The sequence below is a fragment of the Physeter macrocephalus genome, chromosome 10, assembly GCF_002837175.3.
Source record: "Physeter macrocephalus isolate SW-GA chromosome 10, ASM283717v5, whole genome shotgun sequence".
Lineage (NCBI taxonomy): Eukaryota > Metazoa > Chordata > Mammalia > Artiodactyla > Physeteridae > Physeter > Physeter macrocephalus.
In genome coordinates, this window is record NC_041223.1 from 12,697,286 (window position 1) to 12,719,867 (window position 22,582).

Consider the following 22,582-nt stretch of genomic DNA (forward strand, 5'->3'; position numbering starts at 1 on the left):
AGGGGACACGGGTTCGAGCCCTGGTCTAGGAGGATCCCCCATGCCGTGGAGCAACTGGGCCCGTGAGCCATAACTACTGAGCCTGCATGTCTGGAGCCAGTGCTCCGCAACAAGAGAGGCCGCGACAGTGAGAGGCCCGCGCACCGCGATGAAGAGTGGCCCCCGCTCGCCGCAACTAGAGAAAGCCCTAGCACAGAAACGAAGACCCAACACAGCAAAAATAAATAAATTAATTAATAAACTCCTACCCCCAACATCTTAAAAAAAAAAAATCATGGTAACTTTTATCCAGAGCATGAACCAGCTTATTGTTTTGGCTCAATCTGGCATAGGCTAGCCATGACTGAGCTATATAAGCCTAGGCAAGAAAACAAAACAAAACAAAACGAAAACCGAAAACACCCAAACCTTTCCCAAGTTCTTGCTTTAAAAAAAATTTTTGTGTAATGAACTTTCATTTTGGAATGATGAATTCAAAAGTATAAAATCATACTATTCTGGAAAATTATCACAAAATTATAAAATCTTGAACTAAAATTTTAATTCTGTGTCCAGTCATTTTGATTGCTATAAAGATAAACATTAAGACTTCAGCACCAGACCCATTTGGACCTGTTTCTAATGGGTGGGACCACATTCTGCAGAGAATAAAGAACATTACAGGGTTTTCTTTGAGTGAACAAGAGATTTCTATTTATGTTTTTCCTTCTTGAGAAAGTTCCACAGGATGGATAGTGAAAAGAACATCCATTTGTTTACAGAGGAATTAAAAATGGAGAGTTTTTCCACAGGCTCAAAACAGATGGAACTCTGTAGGTTTCACTTTGGAAGATCCTTTGTGGAAATCACTACCTGTGATTTCCTTGAAACTCACAAAAGAGCAAAAAAGGAACTGACTTCAATTACATTTCCAACTCATTAATTTTATATGTTATAAAGTGATTTAAGAGATCAAAGATCATTAAAAATTTGTTACAAGTATTTTCCCCCAAGTTTAATTTTTTAAAAGTGTCTGATAACTTGAGCTGTGCTTATATGCTTATTCATTCATTTAACAAATATTTATTGAGAGCTACTATTCTAAATAGTACTTGGGACACAACAGTAAATGAACAAAGATTCATTTCTTCATGTAGCCAAACTTCTGGTTGAGAGAGACTGAAAATAAACAATCAACATAAGTAAATTATCTGCTAGGTCAGTAGAAGAAGTGGAGCTGAGGGGGTCAGGACAGTTTGTGATAATGAATAGGGGAACCAGGATAGGCCTGAGTGAGAGTTGAGATCTGAGCAAAACTCTTGAAAGGTGGTGTAAGAGTCAGCCAGGTGGATATTCAGGGAAGGTGTTTTCCAAGCAAAGGAAGCAGTTAGAGTCCAGATCTCCTTGGTGCATAGGTGGCAATGCAAAGAGGCCAGTATGGCTGGAACAGGGTGAACCAAGGTGAGAGTTGCAGGAAATGAGGTTGGAGGGTAATTGTGTCCATATGTATGGAGCCTGTGGACCATTAAGGACTTTGATGTTTTGAGTTCCTTAGCCTTTGGAAGTTTTGGGCAGAAGAGTGATATGACTGATCTCCATTTTAAAAGGGCCACTCGTGCTGCTGTGGGGAGAGACCCTGTGGCATAGGGGGAAAGTATAGAAGCAAAGAAGTCTAAGGGGGAGTGTGCAGTAATCTAGTGTAGTGAGCGTGATGACTGAGATGAGGTCATAGTTGAGAAATGGAATGGTTGGATTTTGAACGTAGTTGGAAGGCAGACCTGCGGGTGGATCAGATATGAGAGAAGATAAATATCCCAGTTTTAAGCAGCTCATGCAGATTATTTTAACATGATAGTCCTTATATTTTGATGCTTTTTCAGAAGTACAATTCCTTTATATCCAAAGGGTGGGAAAGAAACCCTGTGCACTCTGGCCCATTGGCCAGAGGTCAAAGATTAAACACAAAAAGGGGTAAAATCAATTTTAGAAATTCAAATTTAATCTTAGCAGGATGGCTCTTGCACAGTTGTTTACTAAAAGACACGATCTTTCGATACGTGTACTGTGATAAAATAATAGAAATGCTTTCAAGTGAGATAGTTGGATGAAAAGTTGTTAGTGAGTACATATACTTACAAAGGAAAGGTAGAAAGAAAAATTCACCCTCTGTCCTCAAGATGCACAAAATTTTCTTAAGCTCTGTGGTTGAGCACTTAACTGATTTTAAGATTTTTCTAAAATTAGATTTTACATTTAGCCTCTTGTTTTAACAGTACATCTTCTGGCCGTCAGTCACAAGGCAGAGAGGCTGTCCCGCAACATCTCCCGGGCCTCCATGTTGTTTGCCCCTGCCCTAGTTGGGGTTTGCACTAGCTCTTGCCCAGGCTATTTTGAAATAGCAGCCTCTTTTTTTTTTTTTCTCTAATCTCTCTCTCCTCTTAAAAAAAACCACTTCCAAATTAGTCTTCCTAATGTGCAGTTCTGAAAAATTGATTCAGCAACAAAAGACCTTTCAGTGAATCCTCATTGCTTATCAAATTAATTCTCAATTCATTGGCTTGGTATTTCAGGCCCTTGGGCTTACTTCTAACTGCCATGACAGTCTTGTTGCCGATTCCTCCTTTTTCATCAGCCCAATAAACTGCCCTCTATTTCCCCAGAGCTTTGCAAACTTTCCTGCTCCTGTACCTATATTTACAAAGCTTCTCTACTGGCAAGAACCATTCACTCTCATCCCAATTCCTCCTTCTAAATATCTTTCAAGACTGGTTTAAATGTGACTTCTTTCATTAAACCTTCCCTGGTCCTCTGAGACAGGAGGATCTTTCCTTCTTCTAAACTCTTTATATTTCTATCGTGCATTTTCTGGGATACTTTTTTCATGGTGTTAGTCTCTGCCTTGAATTATAGATTTTGTGTATCTGGTTTATTTATCTAATTATTAAATTCTTAAGGTTAGAGGCAGTGTCCAATATCTTTTTCTTTACCTGCAACATCTATGACCTTGTCTAACACATATTTGAACCTAATTAAATATTTATTTAATGGATTGATAAATGGGCGAGTGGGTGATGATTGTGACTTCCTCCACTTCCTCCACAGAGCTGTAGCTATACAAATATTACCCCATGTGAATTAGAAAGTTACTACTTTACAATTGTTCAGTGATTTCACTTGGCTTTGAGAAGGATGACTTCATTCGACTCATAAAAGTCCCGTCTTTTACAAATGAAGAAGTCAAGTGCCAGAGAAGTAAATAGAACTATCTTAAGTAACCTTGGCAAGCTTAAGTTTACCTTTTATTATGAATATCTTTTATGTTCTCTCATTTGCTCTTTTTGATAATCTAAGTCAGGCAGACAAACCACTGACACATTTTTTTTTTTCTGTATCAACCACGTACCAGGTAGTTTTCAAAGAAGGGGATGCTGAACTGAGCTGGACAGTCTCTTCCTTGGAGCATCTCAAGTTCTAAGTTGAAGAAAAGTCACAATAATTTGTAATTCAAACAGTCTCAAGTACTGATAAATGCTATGAAGAAGCATTAACTGGGGCAGTGTTCTAGGGAGCGGCTGGGGTTGAGGTTGGGGAGGATATTGCTTTGCTTACGACCGTCAGGGAAGAGCCTGCTAAGGAGGTGATACTTGACTTGAGACCAAAGTGATGGGAAGGAGTCAGCCAACCCAAAATCCACAGAGTGAGCTTTTCAGGCAGAAGGAACCAGAGACGTGCTCAAGGAACAGAAGGAAGACCATGTGGTTGGAAAGGAGAGGGAAGGGGAGGTTGAAGGAGATGTTGCTGGAGAGGTAGGTAGGGGTCCATGTGGGTTGTCTTGGCTATAATGATGACTATGGTTATTCTACTCATGATGGACAGTTACTGGAGGATTTTCAGCAGGACAGTACTAGGATGCATTTTCTGCTTTAGAAATACTCTAGGTATTGTTTGGTGGATGGACTGGGGTAGGGAGGGGGTGGGTAATGGCAGAGGCAGGAAGTCAGTAAACTAGGACCTGGAAGTAAAGTGGTTTCTCCAAGGCCACTTGGATACTAAAGATTAGAGTGAGGAGTGGACCTTCTGCAGCTCATTGCCCAAGGTCATGCAGAAGGCCAGTGACAGAGGGGGCAGTATACCATACCAAGTCTTCGGGTTTTTAGAATAATGTTTCTACTAGCATATGGTAGAATTATAAACACAATACCTCCTAGGGCTTAACAGCAATTGGTTAGTTTGTTTTCATTAATATGGCCAGTGGAAGGAAAGAACAGCTGTGTACTTTCCTTTTTTTCTCATTTGGTTGTATTTTGTTTAGTCTTAAGATATTCCTGTATTTTCTTTTATTTTTTCATATACTTTGACTAATGTTGCTTAAGATTCATATGCTGACTCACTCCTTTCTAATTACAGGCTTTTGGTAGCCATTTTCAACTCTTTTTTCCTTATGTTAAACTTGTGTTTTAAAAACAATTCAAAGAAAAGAATTTTAGAGCTAATCAGCTTTTGAACTAAGCTTCAATGAATAAAAATCTCTTATACAGAAAATGGAGGAAAGCAATATTGATTTTTTTAATTTAATCATGTGCATACTCTGCTCATTAAAACTAAGATTTTTTAAATGTCTTTCATTTTCTCATTAAAAAAATAAAAATTTGAAGCCCAAGTGTTCTGAAATAAATGAAACAACATACAATTATTAATGTCTAATAAATAAAATAATTTTATTTGAGGTTCTGAGAATACTTTGTGGGAGTATTTGCATTGCAATCAGTAATGGTCACCCCTGGATCCCAGGATTAGGATAAATCATCCATAGCAACTTTACAGAGAATTTCAGGGTGCTCCTGAGTAAGAGACTGAACTGCTCTGGGCTGTTTTCCTTCACATAGCTGGTTTTCTAGACCAGTCTTCGTAGCATTAATTTATTACCAACTAGCTATTAATTTATTAATTTACTAAGGTCAGGCACAAATGCAAAAAAATGGAGATGCAAAAATGATTAAAAGCAGCCTGCTCTCAAGTAACTCACCGAAAAAGAGGAGCAAATCCATCCGCAATTACAGTATTAGTTGACAAATAAAATGATACTCTACCTGGTGTGATAGAAGTAAGCCCAGGATAGAAGTAAGCCCAGGCGCACAGGGAAAACGTACCTACCTCGCCCTGAGGCCACTGGAGAAGGCTTCCTGGAGGAGGTGGCCCTTGAACTGACCCTTGAAGGATGGGGTTGTGTGAGCCAAGCAGAGGTGGGCTGGAGAGGAGAGACTGTCGCTCCTTTCTACCTTCATGTGATTTGCAGTGGGGAGTTTTCTGGGTATGTTACTTGGATGGTTCATAGAAGGCACTGAGCTAAAGGTTCTCTGTTTGACTTATGGCTATGAATAGCTAGAGAATGGTAGAAATAATAAGGCAGGATTTAGCACCACAGGGTTTATAAAGCACATTCCCCTATCGATCCTCTGTAACTGCACTCCAGGTGCAGTTTTGTGTCAATCTCTCTTCTAACGAAAACTCCCTCTGACCTGGTACACACCATCCTTTTCTCATTTTGTTTTTCCTTCTCTCTAGTTCTTTTCCTTATTCCTTTTTCCGCCCCTCACTCTTCTTTTCTCCGTTTGAAAATCAACTTTATACATGCTACGTGGTGCTAGAGAAAGTGGACTGGAAGCATTGGCTGTGTGTTTGAGGAGTACCGCAAGCCAGAATACACTCCCCGGAAATTTCTGATGCTCACTGAATATGTCTTTCCTCAGTCTTTTAAGCAGGGTTTTGAGGTTTAAAAAGGCTTATGGAAAGTGCTGCAGCAACAGCTTTTTGCACAAATAGCCCATTTTGCTATAATCAAATTACAGTAGTATCAGGAGGAGCAACAGGAAAAGCTCGTGTTTGGTCTCTTTTCAGAAGAGGAAGCTGATCCCACCGAAGCCAAGTTTTACTAAAATAGCTCACAATAGGGGACTGTGTCAGGACTGGGCCTGAATGGGTATTTTTGTTAACATTTATTCCGTAGGTCCTGCTAACGAGTAAACAAGTCTTGGCATTTATTTGGACAGTTTGGTAGGGTGTGCATTACCTCCTCTGGGTAGCTAGCGTTTTTATTTAGTGAATTACAGATCTGGATCTCCTAGTTAAGTGGTCTGGGTGATTGAAGGCAGCTGGTTTGAAAGCTTTTTGACACATTCCTGAAAGGAAAGTTTTCATGTCATGCCAAATACATTATTATTAAGAAGATGTGTGTGTTGAGTTAGTATCTTAACTAGATGTTTTAGAGTCATGCTACTAAAAAGTGGATTTATTGCTTATTTGACAATCCGTGTGTAGCACGCAGCCAGCTAGGCACTCACCGGACACTTACTGACTTTTTCCATCAGAACTCAGAGCTTAGAACCTGCAAAATTCTTGGGCACATTTTAATTTGGAACAAAGTCAGCTATCTCGAGTTAGTTGCAGTGATTCTGAGGTTTTGGGGAGAGGAGCCTACTTTGCTCTTTGGCTTCTTCCCTCTGACAATCTCCTCCCTACCAGTTCCTCCACTTCCTTGGAGTTCTGAATGCTTGAGATTGACAGGAGTATCTCATAGGATGACATAATGAAACCGAACCAGAAAAAAGCCTTCTCTGTCTTGTCTGCCGTTGGAGATATAGGGTGACCCCTAGAGCGCTGGCGTTTAGATTTTTTGGATTTTTATTGACCGATAAAATTAAAAATGGAGGAACAGCATATAGTTGCCAAATCTTTATTTTGCTATGGAGAACATCACAAAAAATCTCCAAAAGACAAAAGCTAATAGCTACCATTACCATTTTCCAAAAGAAGGCATATATTTTAACATCAAAATGTAACAAGGATAAAATCTCAGAATAAATGAAGTCCTTCCCCAGAGAGGACATTGGTGATATTGCATTGATGTTTTCTCCATGGACTGGTGAAAATTTTGCCAAGGATTGTCATTCACCCGTGGATTGTATGTCAGGAGCTGCTTTCAGAAGATCCTACACCATCAACCCACTTCTCATAGTTTTTGGTTTCCCTTTAATGAATTAGGAGCCTGCATATGTATTCCCGTCTTCTTTGGTGATAGTTTATTGACATTTTAAAATTATTGAAGAGTGAATGAGTTAACATTATTTCACTTAACTCTGCAGTTATGAGCTTATACTGGTCATGTGCTAAGGAACTGTGACAAATATTTGAGGGTGTAATGTATGTGTTGTACCCACATCACTGGTCTTCCACTCAGTTAATATTATTTTGCTTCCCGTCTGGCTCCAGCTTTTGCTTTCTCTCTCTTAATCACCTTTCTCAAGACTTTTTGCTCAATTGGTAAGAATTCAGAGAGAGATTGCAATCCACTTTTTGCTCAGAGCGTCCTTCAGTGTTCCAATGAATTCCTCAAAGGAGTCTTTTAGTTATCTGGAGAGCATTGAAGAGTAGGGTAATTCATGACATGGAGATTTTTCAGATCCTAGAGTAGTGAATTCAAAGTTATACAGATTGGTGTTGGAAAATGGGATCATAGTGTCTGTCATACTGGTATAAATACCATCTCTTTTTCTTTTGATTCTTTTATTATTGGCAACTTTTTGAAACACTGGAGTACCTTCCTTGAAAATGAAAAGTAGAGAATGCTGACTTAATCATGATTTATTTTATTCTCTTTTGCTTTTATTTGTGAAAAACAGGCTGCCCAGCGAGCATCTTCGTCTTCACCCAAATTGAATGAAACATCGCGTTCTTTCTCTTCCATGGAAAACATAAAAAAGACACCCAGCAGTTTGTCTTCCCCCATATCTAGAGAAAGACAGTCCTGGATGGACGTGATTGACAGCTCGTCTGCTGCTGAAGACGTGGGACAGTCTGTGACATGCGCTGTGCAGACCCGCTCACCTGCACCCTCGGAGGCAAATGGTCGCAGGGCCCTGGAAACCAGCTTCGCCACATCAGAAAGTGGAGTTTTGAACTCTTTATCCAGTGATGACGCTTCTTCATTGAGTAACAACCTAGATCATCTTACTGTCGCAGACAAGCCGGCTGGATCAGAGATGACAGATAGAGGTAAACCAAGAAACTACTCTTTTTCGAGAATGAATATTTGTATGTGGATGTGGAATGCTAACGTCGATTGTAAGAAGAATGTCTAAAGTCACGAATGATTCAATAATTAAATGGTCAAGTGGGGCTAAGTCCAGGGGCTACTTCTGTAGAGGAGAGAAGATCGCATGTAGAAACCTCCAGCTTCAGGACCATTTGTTACCTGTGCTGTAAGTGTCACCAACCACATACTTGCAACTATGAGACGTGTTCACAAAAGAATGATACTTTTTCACCAACCTGAGGTAAAACTTGAGTTTTTGGTTTTGTTTTGGTTTGGTTTTTATTGGTCCCATGTGCTGTGCTCTGGAGCTTGTGGTGATTAGATCGACATTTTGTAGATGACATCACCACCATGGTTCCAAACATATGCAGAGCTACCACCTTCCCTGGGCTATAAGCACAGATGAGGTCTGGGTCCTAGCAGGTCAGCTCCTGAGGGGCCTTCCTACATGGTGAACAGGAAGACAGACAATCTACATGCACTTTGGGGGGCAGTGCTAGAACTTTAAAACCAAAGGAGAGCACAGCTTATGTGTTTGAAAGAAAGCATGTTAAGTCTTAGCAAATGAAAGAGTTTATTGGAGTACAGAAATGAAGAGAGTGAGCTTTCTTAATGCTCCATGATTGTTGGGACTTTTCTTTTATTCAGACTAACTTTAAAAAAATGATTAGTTTTCAGTCATGATGGGTCTTTCCTGATGGTCTGTGCCTTATTCATTCCAGTGTAAAACAAGTTTACCTGATAGCAGATACTTAAAAATGAGAGAATGATGAGTTTGATTTGTATTATTTCAGTGTACCATTGAGGGGAAGTTGACGGGCTAGATTCCCATGATCGCCAGTCAGGGTGGCCTGATGACGTAGGTGACAGCTGTCCCCTCTCCCCCAGCCTAATGAGGAAAAGTTTCTTTAAGTTCTCAAATTTTCATAGTTAGCCCATTAATTCGATATTTGGTATCAGAATTACAACCACAGACCCGTGTGTCCATTGTCACTGCTCCCTGTGACCTTATGTGAAGATGCTTTACACAGTTGAGTTACCTGCCTGGCCTCTGAGGTCATTTTTGTTGGATACCCCTAATTTAGGCCAATTATCTACTTTACAGTTAGAAAAAAATGGAGTAAATGAAGTCATTGCCAAAATAACCTACTTTTAGAGGTGAATGAGGTAGGAGTAAGGGAATCAATATTGGACTGTACAGAATGGAAGGCAGTAGACTCAAGCTGGCCTCAGCTTTGTGAGGTGTTTTGATATGAAGATATTGGGCTTAATTTGTACCTCTGTGGAAGTATGAAATTGATACAAATTTTGAGGCCAGTGGTGCAAGTACAAGGGAGATAATTTTAGGTTCAGCATAAGAAACTTCTTTTTAACATTGAGAACTGTTCAAAATTGAATAGGCTCCTTAGAAAGTAATGTGTTCCTCGCCATTGAAGGTGTTTACTCATTCTGAGACAACCATTTTCACTGGGTATTAATTGCATATTGTGTGTCGATTACAATTTTTTCTCTTATGAAGATATACTGAAGAGGGAATTTAAGTACCTTGAACTAGATGGCCTCTAACTTGATACTTAGAAGATCCTTCCAGATATAGGCCTGGTGGAACTAAAGAAAATAATGAAGAGGACCATATCTATTATTTTCCTGCTAAAAACTCTGGCTTTAATTATTGGGCCATTAGTAGAACTAAAATGTTTGTTTCATGGATGCACAAATACACATACACTCACGTGCGCACACACACACAGCACCCCGGGATGAGGATGGCTTCAAAAGCAAAATAGAGAATAAAATTCCATTTGCGTTCGTTCTCAAGAGATAACACCGCGGATTGAGTTTTCCTCTAGGACGAGTAACCTGATAGTCATGGGAAGATGCATGCAATTCTTGTCCATGTCTAATGTCATCCTGGGCACGAGTGTGCTGCAGAGCCTGGCTGAGTACCAACAGCTCTTTTAATCTAAGAAGGAAGAAGCCAGGTATTTTAAAATTTTGAGTTTGTTGCAGAGTGGCCAGCAATATCTGTTTGCTTCTTCAAACAGCTTGACATAAAGGTATTCCTTGGAGTAGAAAGGACGAGAAGATAAAACTATTTTTCCCCTCACTGATTTGTTGGCACTTGCCATATGTTACAAAATTTTTGCTGATGATTTTCTCCTGCTGCTGGGGATTTGGTTAAATTCCCAGCAGAGTTAAACCACATAAAGTCATTGCTATGGAAACAGCAACCCAGTTTTCGCTTGCGTTTGCGATGACGTGCTGTTGAGTAATCAGATTGAGTACTGTGCTTTTTTTTTTTTTTTTAACATGTGTGTTGGAAAAGAAGGTAGCGTTTCATTTTTGTGACTTCTAAAAATTATTTTTTTAGCTGCCAATTAAAAAAAAGAAAAGTGCTAAAATTCCTGTGTTGGAAATATTGTTCAGCATTTTTTATGATAGGGATTGAAGTTTCGACATAGTCCATGACAGGAGTCAGGATTTTAGATTAAGTCCCAGTTTCAAGATGTGTTTGCTGGAGAAAGAGGCTTTTATCCTAGAAAAGATTCTTAAAGGTTAATAACTGAGCCCTGAAACAAGCAGACAGAATGTATTATAGCCTTCTTTTTATTTAGACAATGAGAGAAATATTTTGCAGTTGGTATGCGATTAAAATTGTGGTTGCTAGACTTTTATACGGAATTTAAACCTTTTTAGACATTTTTCCCCTGCAGAGTAAGCGATTTAAACAATGCAGGGTGTTAATTGCACTCTATTGCCTTTCTACATTGGGAGTTCCAGAGCTCTTCAGACTCTTCACTGAGTCTTTCCACAAAGTGTAATGGGGTAAGAGGTGACGGGGTTAAATGGAATATTCATCTCAGCTCAGTTTTACTCTATACCGTTTCTTTCTTTAATGAAAGGTTATTTGGCCCATGACTCATGCCTGTGTGATGATGACCCACATTGTATTTCTCTACTTACATTATGTTGGCAATGTGGAGACAGTTTGACTTATTCTTGCTCCACGAATGGGGTGACCCTACCCTGGATGCTGACAAGCTGAATAACCACTAACAAGACTAATACCCAATTTATGCAAATAAATTTTTAAGTACAAGTACAGACAGAATGGACCTGGGAATCATGTTGAATAAAATGCATTTTTAATGAAGATATATACATAGTAGCGCATGCATGACATCTCAGGAAAGTGACATAAATGAGCCAGATTTTAGGATTTAACAATTACTAAAAATTTTACACAATTTTAGGGCAAACAGTACAGATGCTACATTATTTTAGCTAGCTACCTCAGTTGATGCTGTAGGAATTATGAGGTATGTCTCTTTAGGAAGCAAGATAATCATAAAAAGAAAAAGTTGATTAATGAACTCCATTCAATATAACATTATTATTATTATTATTATTATTATTATTATTTTGAGTACCTAACGTGTACTCATGTACTTTGTGCTAATAGGAATACAAAAACAAGCAAGATACAATTTCTGGTCTAAAATATTTTAATGTGTAATGGGGAGAGTGAGAATAGGACTCATTTAACAAAATAAAGCAGAGTAAAATAAGTGCCACAGAGACATACAAAGTACTCGAGGGATTTGAAAGAGAGCAGGAACTCAAAATATGGAAGATCGTATCTGAGTGATCTAAGCTGATCTAAGATCTAAGTGGGAAGGTCTGCAGTTAGAGAGGTGAGCCATGGAAAAGAGGAATGGAAAATAAATTTGGATGATGTTGAATACTGGGCTCGTTGTTAGTTTATTTCAATAGATAATAGATGACGATTTCTAATCAGGGTAATCATATAATGGGAGGTGTACTTTAGAAAAATTACATGAGCTTAAGAATTTGGGGGTAGAAAGGTGTAAGGGGACAAAGGAAATTAGAAGAGTTAGGAAGCTTGTGTAATAGCTGGGGTGGTAATGGGAATAAGAAGCAAAGGAGAGACTTACTTGAGGGGTTCTATAGCATGTCTATCAAGGTGAAGACCAATCTTGGTTTTTGTATCTCTGCTACTTAATTTAGTCCCTAGAAAATTTCCTAGTGATCCTATTTTTTGAACTATAATTTGAGAAGTGATTTGAAAATGGGAGTAAATATTTACTACTGGAAAAATCTTGAATCTATAATTCTTGACCTCAATGGCATTAATCTCAAGCATGGATGACCCACCACCTGCTTTCTCTGCTTCATGTCAAGTGGCCAAAAATCCCTAGATGATGTCATGAAATAATGCTGATTAGGTTACCTGCAAATTTATGCAATATAACTAGGTCAATTGTAGTTCTCAGACCTTAATCTCATTTTTTTGGAAATATAGTTGATGAACAATATTATCTTAGTTCAGGTATCCTATATAGTGATTTAACATTTGAGTACATTAGAAATGATTACCATGATAAGTCTAGTGACCATCTGTCTCCGTACAAAGTTATTACAATATTATTGACCATATTCCTTATGCTATATGTTATTTCCCCATGATTTAATTGTTATATAACTGGGGTTTGTACCTCTTAATCCCCTTCATTTATTTATCTAACCCTCACCCCCACCCTGCCCTCCTTTCAGGCAACCACCTATTTGTTCTCTGTATCTGTGAGTCTGTTATTGTTTTGTTTTGTTTTTTATTTAAAAATTTTTTTTGTTTTTTAATAAATTTATTTATTTATTTTTGGCCGCATTGGGTCTTCGTTGCTGCACGCGGGCTTTCTCTAGTTGTGGTGAGCGGGGGCTGCTTTTCGTTACGGTGTGCGTGTTCTCATTGCAGTGGCTTCTCTTGTTGCGGAGCACGGGCTCTAGGTGTGCGGGCTTCAGTAGTTGTGGCACGTGGGCTTTGTTGCTCCACAGCCTGTGGGATCTTCCCGGACCAGGGTCCGAACCCGTGTCCCCTGCATTGGCAGGTGGATTCTTAACCACTGCACCACCAGGGAAGTCCCTGTTTTGTTTTTTAGATTCCACATATAACTGAGATCAATAGTTTTTTGGTGGCATCTTTAGGATTTTCTACTTATAGTATCATGTCATCCGCAAACAGTGACGGTTTACTTCTTCCTTTCCAGTTTGGGTTCCTTTTTCTTGTCTGCTGTGGCTGGGATTTCAATGCTATGTTGAATAACAGTGGTGAGAGTGGACATCCTTGTCTTGTTCCTGATCTTAGAAGAAATGCTTTCAGCTTTTCACTGTTGAGTATGATGTTGACTGTAGTTTTCTCATGTATGACCTTTATTATGTTGAGGAATGTTCCCTCTATAGCCACATTGTTGAGAGTTTTTATTATAAATGGATGTCGAATCTTGTCAAAAACTTTTCTGCATCTATTGAGATGATCATATGTTTTTATTCTTCAGTTTTTTGATGTGGTGTATCACATTGCTATAGTTGCAGTTACTGAACCAGCCTTGTATCCCTGAGATAAATCCCACTTGATCGTGATGTATGATCCTTCTAACGTATTGTTGAACTTGGTTTGCTAATATTTTGTTGAGGATTTTTACATCTGTGTTCATCAGTGATATTGGCCAGTGATTTTCTTCTTTTATAGTACCTTTGTCTGGTTTTAGTGTCAGGGTGATGCTAGCCTCATAGAATGAGTTCAGAAGTGTCCTGTCCTCTTCAATTTTTTTGGAATAGTTTCAGAAGACTAGATGTTAACTCTTCTTTAAATGTTTGGTAGAATTCACCTGTGAAGTTGTGTGGTCCTGGACTTTTGTTTGTTAGGAGTTTTTAAATTACTGATTCAGTTTCATTCTTGATGATCAATCTCTTCATATTTTTTATTTCTTCCTGATTCAGTCTTGGGAGTTTGCGTGTTCTAGGAATTTATTCATTTCTTCTAGGTTCATTTTATTGGTGTATATTTGTTTGTAGTAATCTCTTATGATCCTTTGTGTTCATGTAGTGTTGGTAGTAACCTGTCTTTCATTTATGTTTTTATTTGAGTCCTTTTTTTCTTGATGAATCTGGCTAAAGGCTTAGCAGTTTTGTTTACTTTTCAAAGAATCAGATCTTAGTTTCACTGATCTCTTCTACTCTTTAGTCTCTTATTTATTTACGCTTTGATCTTTACTATTTCTTTCTTTCTACTAACTTTGGGTTCTGTTTGTTCTTTTTTTAGTTCCTTTAGGCACAGGGTTAGATTGTTTATTTGAGATTTTTGTTTGTTTGTTTGTTTCTCAAGGTAAGCTTATATTACTATACACTTCCTTCTTAGAACTGCTTTTGTTATTCCCATAGACTTTGGATCAGTGTGTTTCCATTTTCATTTGTCTCCAGGTATTTTTACACAAAGCTGGGGAAAATTCTGTGTGCCCCTTGTCTGAGAATGATGTCCCTGATCTGCAAGTCTTCTTGAACGCATACACCTGCAGTTTACACTTTTGTTCTGTGAAGAATCTTGTGCAGTCCTTTGAGATGCTCCCAACCCTATGGTCTCAGATTCATTAGTTTGTCTCTTTGATTATACCCTCCTGGCCCTTCCTGGCTGTTCCGGAGACTCCTGAATGTATGTGACCCTATGCATCAGGAGCAAGGAACTAGAATGATAATGAGCACGTGTCTGAATTTTCAACTAGAAATGGAATATATAAGATCAGTTTTTACAGGTCGATCTTTCTTATCAAGACGACACCATAAGCCTTTGACATCTTTTCCTGCACTACCCTTTGGTTGTTAATTTTTAATTTCTCTCCCTACAATTTTATTTCTTAATTAAAGCCAAGGCAAATAAGGTTCTATTTGCCTCAAACTACAAAACTATAGTAAGCAGCCAATTGACAAATATTTCAAAGTAGATTTTAATTTTTAGAGCAATTTTAGGTTCATAGCAAAATTGAGAGGCAGGTGCAGAGATTTCCTGTCTACCCCTGCCCCTAAGCATAATAGCCTTTTCCCTTATTAATATTCCTCCCACTAAAGTAGTATATTTTTAAAAACTGATGAACTTACACTGACACATCACAATTACCCAAAGCCCATAGTTTAACTTAGGGTTCACTCTTAGTGTTCTACATTCTGTGGGTTTGGACAAATGTATAACAACATGTCTCCATTAATACTGTAGCATACAGAGTATTTTCACTGTCCTACAAATTCTCTGTACCCCACCTTTTAATCCTTCCCTTCCCCAATGCCTAGCAACCACTGATCGTTTTACTATCTCCATAGTTTTGCCTTTTCCAGATGCAAATTCATGTCATATATGAACAAAGATAGTTTTATTTATTCCTTCCCAATCTGTATACTTTTATTTCCTTTTCTTGTGTTATAGTTTTGCCTTTTCCAGATGCAAATTCATGTCATATATGAACAAAGATAGTTTTATTTATTCCTTCCCAATCTGTATACTTTTATTTCCTTTTCTTGTGTTATTGTGTTGGCTAGGACTTTCAGCACAATGTTGAAGAGGAGTAGTGGGAGGGGACATCCTTGCCTTGTTACTGATCTTAGTGGGAAAGCTTCTAGTTTCTCACCATTAAGTATGAAGTTAGCTGTAGGTTTTTTGTAGATACACTGTATTGAGTTGAGGAATTTTCTTTCTTTTTTTAAAAATTAATTAATTAATTATATTTATTTTTGGCTACGTTAGGTCTTCATTGCTGTGCGCGGGCTTTCTCTAGTTGCAGCGAGCGGGGGCTACTCTTCGTTGTAGCGCCAGGCTTCTCATTGCAGTGACTTCTTTTGTTGCAGACCACAGGCACCTACGGGCTTCAGTAGCTGTGGCTTGAAGGCTCTAGAGCTCAGGCTCAGTAGTTGTGGCACACGGGCTTAGTTGCTCTGCAGCATGTGGGATCTTCCCGGACCAGGCCTCGAACCTGTGTCTTCTTCATTGGCAGGCAGATTCTTAACCACTGCGCCACCAGGGAAGCCACCAGGAATTTTCTTTTTATTCCTTGTTTACTGAGAAGTTGTTTTTTAAATCACAAATGAGTATTGAGTTTTGTTAAATGTTTTTTCTGTGTCTATTGATATTATCATGTGTTTTTTTCCTTCTTCCTCTTAAGCCTATCGATGTGATCAACTACATTAATTTATGTTCAAATGTTGAGCCAACCTTGCATATCTGGGATAATTCCCACTCGGTCATGGTGTAAAATTTTTTTATTCTTCAATTTGCTAATATTTTGTTGAGGAATTTTGCATCTATGTTCATGAGGTATATTGGTTTTCAGCAATGAAATGTCTTTGTCTGGATTTGATGATTAGGGTAATGCTGGCCTCATAGCATGAGTCAGGAAGTATTCCCTCTGCTTCTATCTTCTGAAAGTGATTGTAGAGAATTGGTATAATTTTTTCTTTAAATGTTTGGTAGAATTCATCAGTGAACCCATATGGGACTGGTGCTTTGTTTTAGAAGGTTATTAATTATTGATTCAATTAGAAGGGTTTTCAATTATTGATTGAATATAGGCCTATTCAAATCATTTATTTCTTCTTGTGTGAGTTTTGTTTCCTTTAAAGAATTGGTCTGTTTCAGCTAGGTTATTAAATTTGTGGGCACAGAATAGCTCATAGTACTTTTTTACAATCCTTTTAATGTCCCATGGGATCTGTAGTGATATCCCTCTTTTTCATTTCTGATGTTAGTAATTTGTGTCCTTTCCCTTTTTCTCTAACCAAAAACAAATTTCAATTTTTACTTTTACTCTATCTAGATACTTGACATTTAATAAGTATAGTTTACTTACTGAGTTTTTAAAGAATCCAAATCCAAAATTAGCTTGCTGTGTTTATTATGTATGGATATATGAAAGAGGTGAGAATGAGATTAAGAATGGAAATTTTGACCAAACAGTGAATGTTTAATAAATATGTTTTGAGGAGGTACTATATTTCTGGCTCAATTGTTGGCATTTGGAGATGCTTTTTGAAGATAACAAAGGCAATAGCCCTCTTGCATAGAACTTACAGTCTGGTGCGTATGTCTGTTTTGGCAGGGTTTGGAGACAATTAGCAGGTAAGTAGAACAGGATAATTTCTGGTAGTGAGTAAGTTCTATAAGGGAAATCAGGTAAGGGTATATAATAATGGCGGTAGGAAGAAGGACCTTTATTTAGATGACTGGTTGGGGAGGATCCCCATGAGGAGGCAATATTTGATCTGGGACCTGAATTTCACAAGGAAACCTACACATATAAACAATAGCTGGCAAAATGCCCTAGACAGAGAGAAAGTAGAGTATAAATGCTCTAGTACTGGCACAAATTTTGTGGTTCAAGAAACAGAAATAAATCCAGCATGGCTGGAGCAGAGTGGGTAGGGGCAGCATAGGAAGATATTGGGGAATTCAATAGCAGCTGGCTTGTGTGGCAACTAGTGGGTCCTTTAAGGTATTTGGATTTTGTTCTAAGTACAATGAGATATTTTTGGAGGAACTGAAGCTGAGGAATGTTTTGGTGTGGTTTACACTTTAAAAAGATCACTTCACCGTATGGAAAATTGGTATTAGGAATGTAGCTGTCGAAGTAGACCAACAATGAAATGATGGTAGCAATGAGGTGGGGAGAAGAAAAAAATACACATATTTGGGATATATTATAAACATACAATGTAAGAATGTAAGATTCATAAAGGATTGTTGCCTGGTTTAGTCTATCCCTAGTCTTTCAACTGCACTGCCCGAGAACACAGTGGACATTCAAAGATATGTGATGGATGAACTTAATAAAGGGATCAAATGTGTGAGGGAAAGAGAGGAATCAAGGATGAGTCATAAGTTTTCCAGAACATTCAGTCCCCTGTGGCATGAAATATAATCTCAACTGTATAGAATTTTTATCACTTCCTGGGAAAAGGTTTATTAGTAGGGATTTAATGGCCATGTTGAAATATGTAACTCTAAATGTGTACACTGAGGATTTCCTATAAGGCAAAAATAAGGATGTCTTGCAAGTAATTATAGATCACACTAGATTATAACCATAGACATAAGGACAAGAGAGCCCCATCTTGAAAAGGTAAGGGCATTTATCTGCTCCAAACCTTCATTTTCTGCTTGTGAAATTGTATTGGGGTAACTTCTTCTTCCTCTTGCCTCACTGCTCTTGGCATGAAGTGCCCCTCATATCTTTCCCCTCCTTCGGAATCTTCCGTTTTTATATTTTGTGCTCATTTGTCCCCATCATGGATCCATACGGTTGATCGATCCAGCAGGTTACGGAGCCAAGGTTGACATATTTATCTACTACGCATTGGGTTTGTATCCTTGATTTTAGGCAGTTTCAAGCTTTTTTTTCCCACTTATTTCCTATTCAAAAGTCACCTCATAAATATATTTTAAAAAAAACCCTAACCAAATACCTTTTTATGTGCATGCCAATGTTTTTTGTCTTCTTAGGATGTGAGCAGATATAGACATTTTATGTCTGCATTAAATATTTCACCTAATCCAGGGTGCTCATATGATTGGAAGAATACATTTTGAAAACAACTGGAATCTTTGTTTTAAGAATGTAAAGCTACTTTTTAGAATCTTAGGCAATGAGCTCAAGCTAAGATTATTTCTGAAAATCACTGCCACAGAGGCAGTAATAATAAAACAAAAGAAAAACAAACACTAAATTTCGCCCAATAGACTAGGTTTATTATTATCAATAAAAGCAATAATGCAGTACAAGCATACTGAGTTGCCTTGCTTAATAGAAACATCAAATATCCAAGAGAAAATAGGTAACTGACAGCCAGAGAAGGTAAAGGAAATATAAGAAAATGAGGGAAACCAAAGTGAAATTACTCTCCGAGTTACAAGAACACAAGTAAAAACACTTGCTTTATACTTGGATGCTTTCTCTGACTTCCTCAATCTGATTTTTCTCTTATAGGATTTCTTTTACTTGCCATCTTTGTTCTAGAGCCCGACTTTGAATTCTCCCTGTCTGTGCGTTTATACCTTTGTTGTAGACAGGGACCAGCCTACCATGAAAGCGACTCTTGCCTCTGCTTCTGATTCAAACTGGTTCATTATCCCCAGGTGCCCAGTTCAAACGCCCAAACAGAGAATCTGATTATCCAGTCTGTGTTTTACGTTGCTGACCAACTTACGAATTTCCTCTCCTAGGATCTAGTGCCGTGTGGCCCTGTGAGAACAGAATCTGAGGTATAAAACCTGGGCACCTCAGAAGCAGAGGCTCTGGGTGGGAACTTTTCCCTTGGAAGGTAGAGTAGTGGTGGCAGGCATCTGAGCCTTGGCCTCGCCATCTACCATCTTGACTAGGCATTATCTGATTTAAAATCTTCTTCACTGAACTTTATTCAAAAGAAAGTATATCAAATATACTTATAGTATAAAGAATAGTGTATAAGACAATAAGCTTTAGGTCAGAACCTAGGTTTGTCTCTTTGTGAATTTAGTCAAGGTGTCTTGACATTCTCTCCTTTATATCGGGGTTAATAATATTTTCCTTGTAGGGTTGTTACAAAGGTAATGACAGAATGTTGGTATAGCAGTTAACACAGTGCCTGTCACCTAGTTAAAAACTAAATACATGATAATGATCTCTACCACCATCAACAAAAGCAGAAGTAGGCAATCTGTCTCTCAAAATTATACTATGCTAATGTTCTTGGTTAGTAGTATCCTTATGGTTAAAATAAGTTATCTGGATTTATCTTTGTTAAAAATTTAAATTTGTCTGTCATTATGATTCTAAGTCTCTTGCTGTAGAGTTGTCCGAATCACTAATTAAAGGAAGCCTGTAAAAAGCTTTTGATCTCCTAGCATCAGGTGCTATAGTAAATGAATTTTGTAAAGTCTTAAAGTCTTAATGTCCCAATGACTATGTAGTTATTTCTTCTCTTTGTAACAAGTGCCTTCCATGGTCTTTCTTGTCTCAGATACTTAGAACATTGCACATGAAACAGGAAATACTGTTTTCTACCTAAACCTTTTCAAGCGCTTCATATTTGGGCACAAATATTATCTTCCTTGGGACATCATTTAGATTTTTCCAATCTCAAAAAGCTTCCCTTTCAAATTCTAATAAGAAATATGGCGTATGAATTCCTCTCTTGTCTCTGGAGGCCAGCATTTATGTTCTAAATAGAAAATAAAAACCACATTCTATAAAGCACAAGGAAACACCAAAAATAAGATAGTGGGGGAGGTGAAGTTGACAATACAGCATTTAAAGAGATAATCTGCATACAGTGTTCTCAACAGCCAAATTCTGGCCCTGCGGGAGCGCACCTGTCCTGTCAGAAGTACACAATAGGCTGGGTACCTGGGATGTAGCGAGAGAGAAGCACAAGCACTTGTCATCATCTTGGAAGGGAGGGAACTAGTAACCATTAGTTAAAAGTGTTTTGTCTTTCGCTAATGTCAACAAGAAAGATCTTGTTAAAAAAATATCATTCCTTTCTTGAGTCTAAATCATTAGATTATTGACCTAAGTTTGGAGAACGTTAACTAGTCTGACCCCTCCAGACATTCTGAGCCTGTCTAACAGAAGTAAAGGGTCACTAACATTTACCTCAAATTCCTACCAACTCAACAATATTGAGATACTGATGCTTTAGAGCAGGGATTCTGGAACCCTCCCTTGAGCAAGCCAAATTTTTTTAAAAACTATGATATGGCACAGAGAAAATAGATGCTGCTTTCTGGACAAGTCTCAACTTTCTAGTTGTAATTTCAGTCCTTTTCTCTTCCAGTGAGCTGAGGCTGTTTCTGCATGACTAATTGCTGGGAAGCAGTCTAGCCTTGCTACTCAGAGTATGTCCATGGACCAGCACTTCTGACATCACTTAGGAGCTCGTTAAAAATTTAGAATCTCGGTGCCTGCCATCCCAGACTGAATGAATCAGAAACTGTATTTTAACAAGATCCCTAGGTGATTGTTTGCTTATTAAAGTTGGAGAAGACTGGTCCAGAAGTGCCTGGGCCTGCACAGTGTGGAATCAAACTTTTATTCCTAATTCCACACTGATTTACATTTTGGAAAGATCACTTACTGTTTTCCAAGAATCTCCACATTTTTTCTCATCTATAAAATAAAAATAGTTTTCATCTTCCTTGGCAAAGAACTTGTGAGGCCTGATGCCTTATGTGGTGAAGGAAATTAAAGTCCTGTTATTTTATGTAAGAAGAGACTAAAATATGCACTTGAGAGGAAGGATAACAGTTGCGTTGGAAACACTTGATTGTCAGACAAAATTCTTTTATTTTGCCACAGAAGACAAGGGAGATAGAAGTAATTAACTTGGCTTCTGTTTCCAGAGGGAGAGAGACCAGTGGTCTTTTCTGCCAATCTTTTTTTTCTTTTTGCTCTTTTTATCGTCTGGTAAGATAAGGGAACAATCTAGTGTTTCCTAATATGATATTAGAATTTAGAAAAATATTTACATATAAAAGGTGAAATGGAGATTTTTTAAATATTACTCTATTGAGAAGCCTTTGAAAGGTACAGGGATAGCCCTGTAGGATTAGCCAGGCAGCGCTAGTCTACCATACAAGCATTAGGAAGGACTCTCACCTCGGCTTTGGGGTCAGGTGCAAGCTGTGTTTTCTTGTGTGCTTGTACCCTTTGGGTCCTTTTTTTTGTCCTATGATCCTATTTATCATCTGCTTCCATTATTACTGGATGTTCATTTTATTGTCCTGTGAAGACCTAGGCACCAGCCATTAGCAAGAGTGAGTAAAACAGTATAAAATCCCCGTTTAGGTCATGGATGAGGTTAGATCACAGATCTTTCCCATGAGTATCTAGCAATATGTTGTATATCTCTCAGATTATGATACAAAAAAGGCAATCAGGGTATTTTCTTGACTCTTAAAATCATCATTTATTATTTTCCCATCCTTACCTTTGTGAGTGATTCTGGAATCAGGTTATTAGAGGTTAATCAGACACATGGTCTTTTAGTCTCAGGTTTCCTCTGAGGAGAGGTGGCTAGCTGAGAGGTAAGAACAGAATGGTAATTGGAATTCATTTTTCTCCATTTCTCCTAGAGCTTTAACCTTATTTGAACATATTCACTCCTTACAATTATCTCCAATTTCTAAGTGAATCCCAATGAGAAAGTGTTTGTTTCTTTGAACATTGTTTGGTCATATTTTAGGTGAATTCTGTATTAACGTTTTATAATCCCAACAGGTCCACTTTACTGTGTATCTATTTTAAAGTTCCACTGTTTCTTGAAGGATCAAGTTATACACACACACACACACACACACACACACACACACACACACGCACATACATACTCCCTCACACACATCCTCATGGCTAATGCTCCAGAGCTTAATTTAGGGACAGGAATATGTGTGTGGGAGGGAGATAATCTCTGATATTTTTAACTTAAAGGTAATATATATTGATATAAATATATTAAATAATAATAAAATTATCCAAAGAGGTGGTCCTCTTTATTTTTCATTTAGGGAATGTACTTTATGCCATGTTATTTCAAGATTCTAAAGTTTATTTTCATCTTTACTGATATAATATTTGTTGAATTAGATATAAGATCTTAATGTAATCATTTTACTCTGACATAATTACAAATTAATGT

The 22,582-nt window shown here is 38.0% G+C and overlaps 2 protein-coding genes across 2 annotated transcripts in view; one reads left to right on the forward strand and one right to left on the reverse strand.

The window, feature by feature from the left end:
• Positions 1-22,582, forward strand: part of IPCEF1 (interaction protein for cytohesin exchange factors 1) — a 167,287-nt gene that overhangs the window by 131,376 nt on the left and 13,329 nt on the right. The window contains exon 11 of the mRNA XM_055087433.1: positions 7,659-8,031. Coding sequence (XP_054943408.1) covers positions 7,659-8,031 — 373 coding nt within the window. The remainder of the gene's footprint in view (positions 1-7,658; positions 8,032-22,582) is intronic.
• OPRM1 (opioid receptor mu 1) overlaps positions 1-22,582 on the reverse strand; it is a 169,720-nt gene that overhangs the window by 42,495 nt on the left and 104,643 nt on the right. The window lies entirely within an intron of this gene.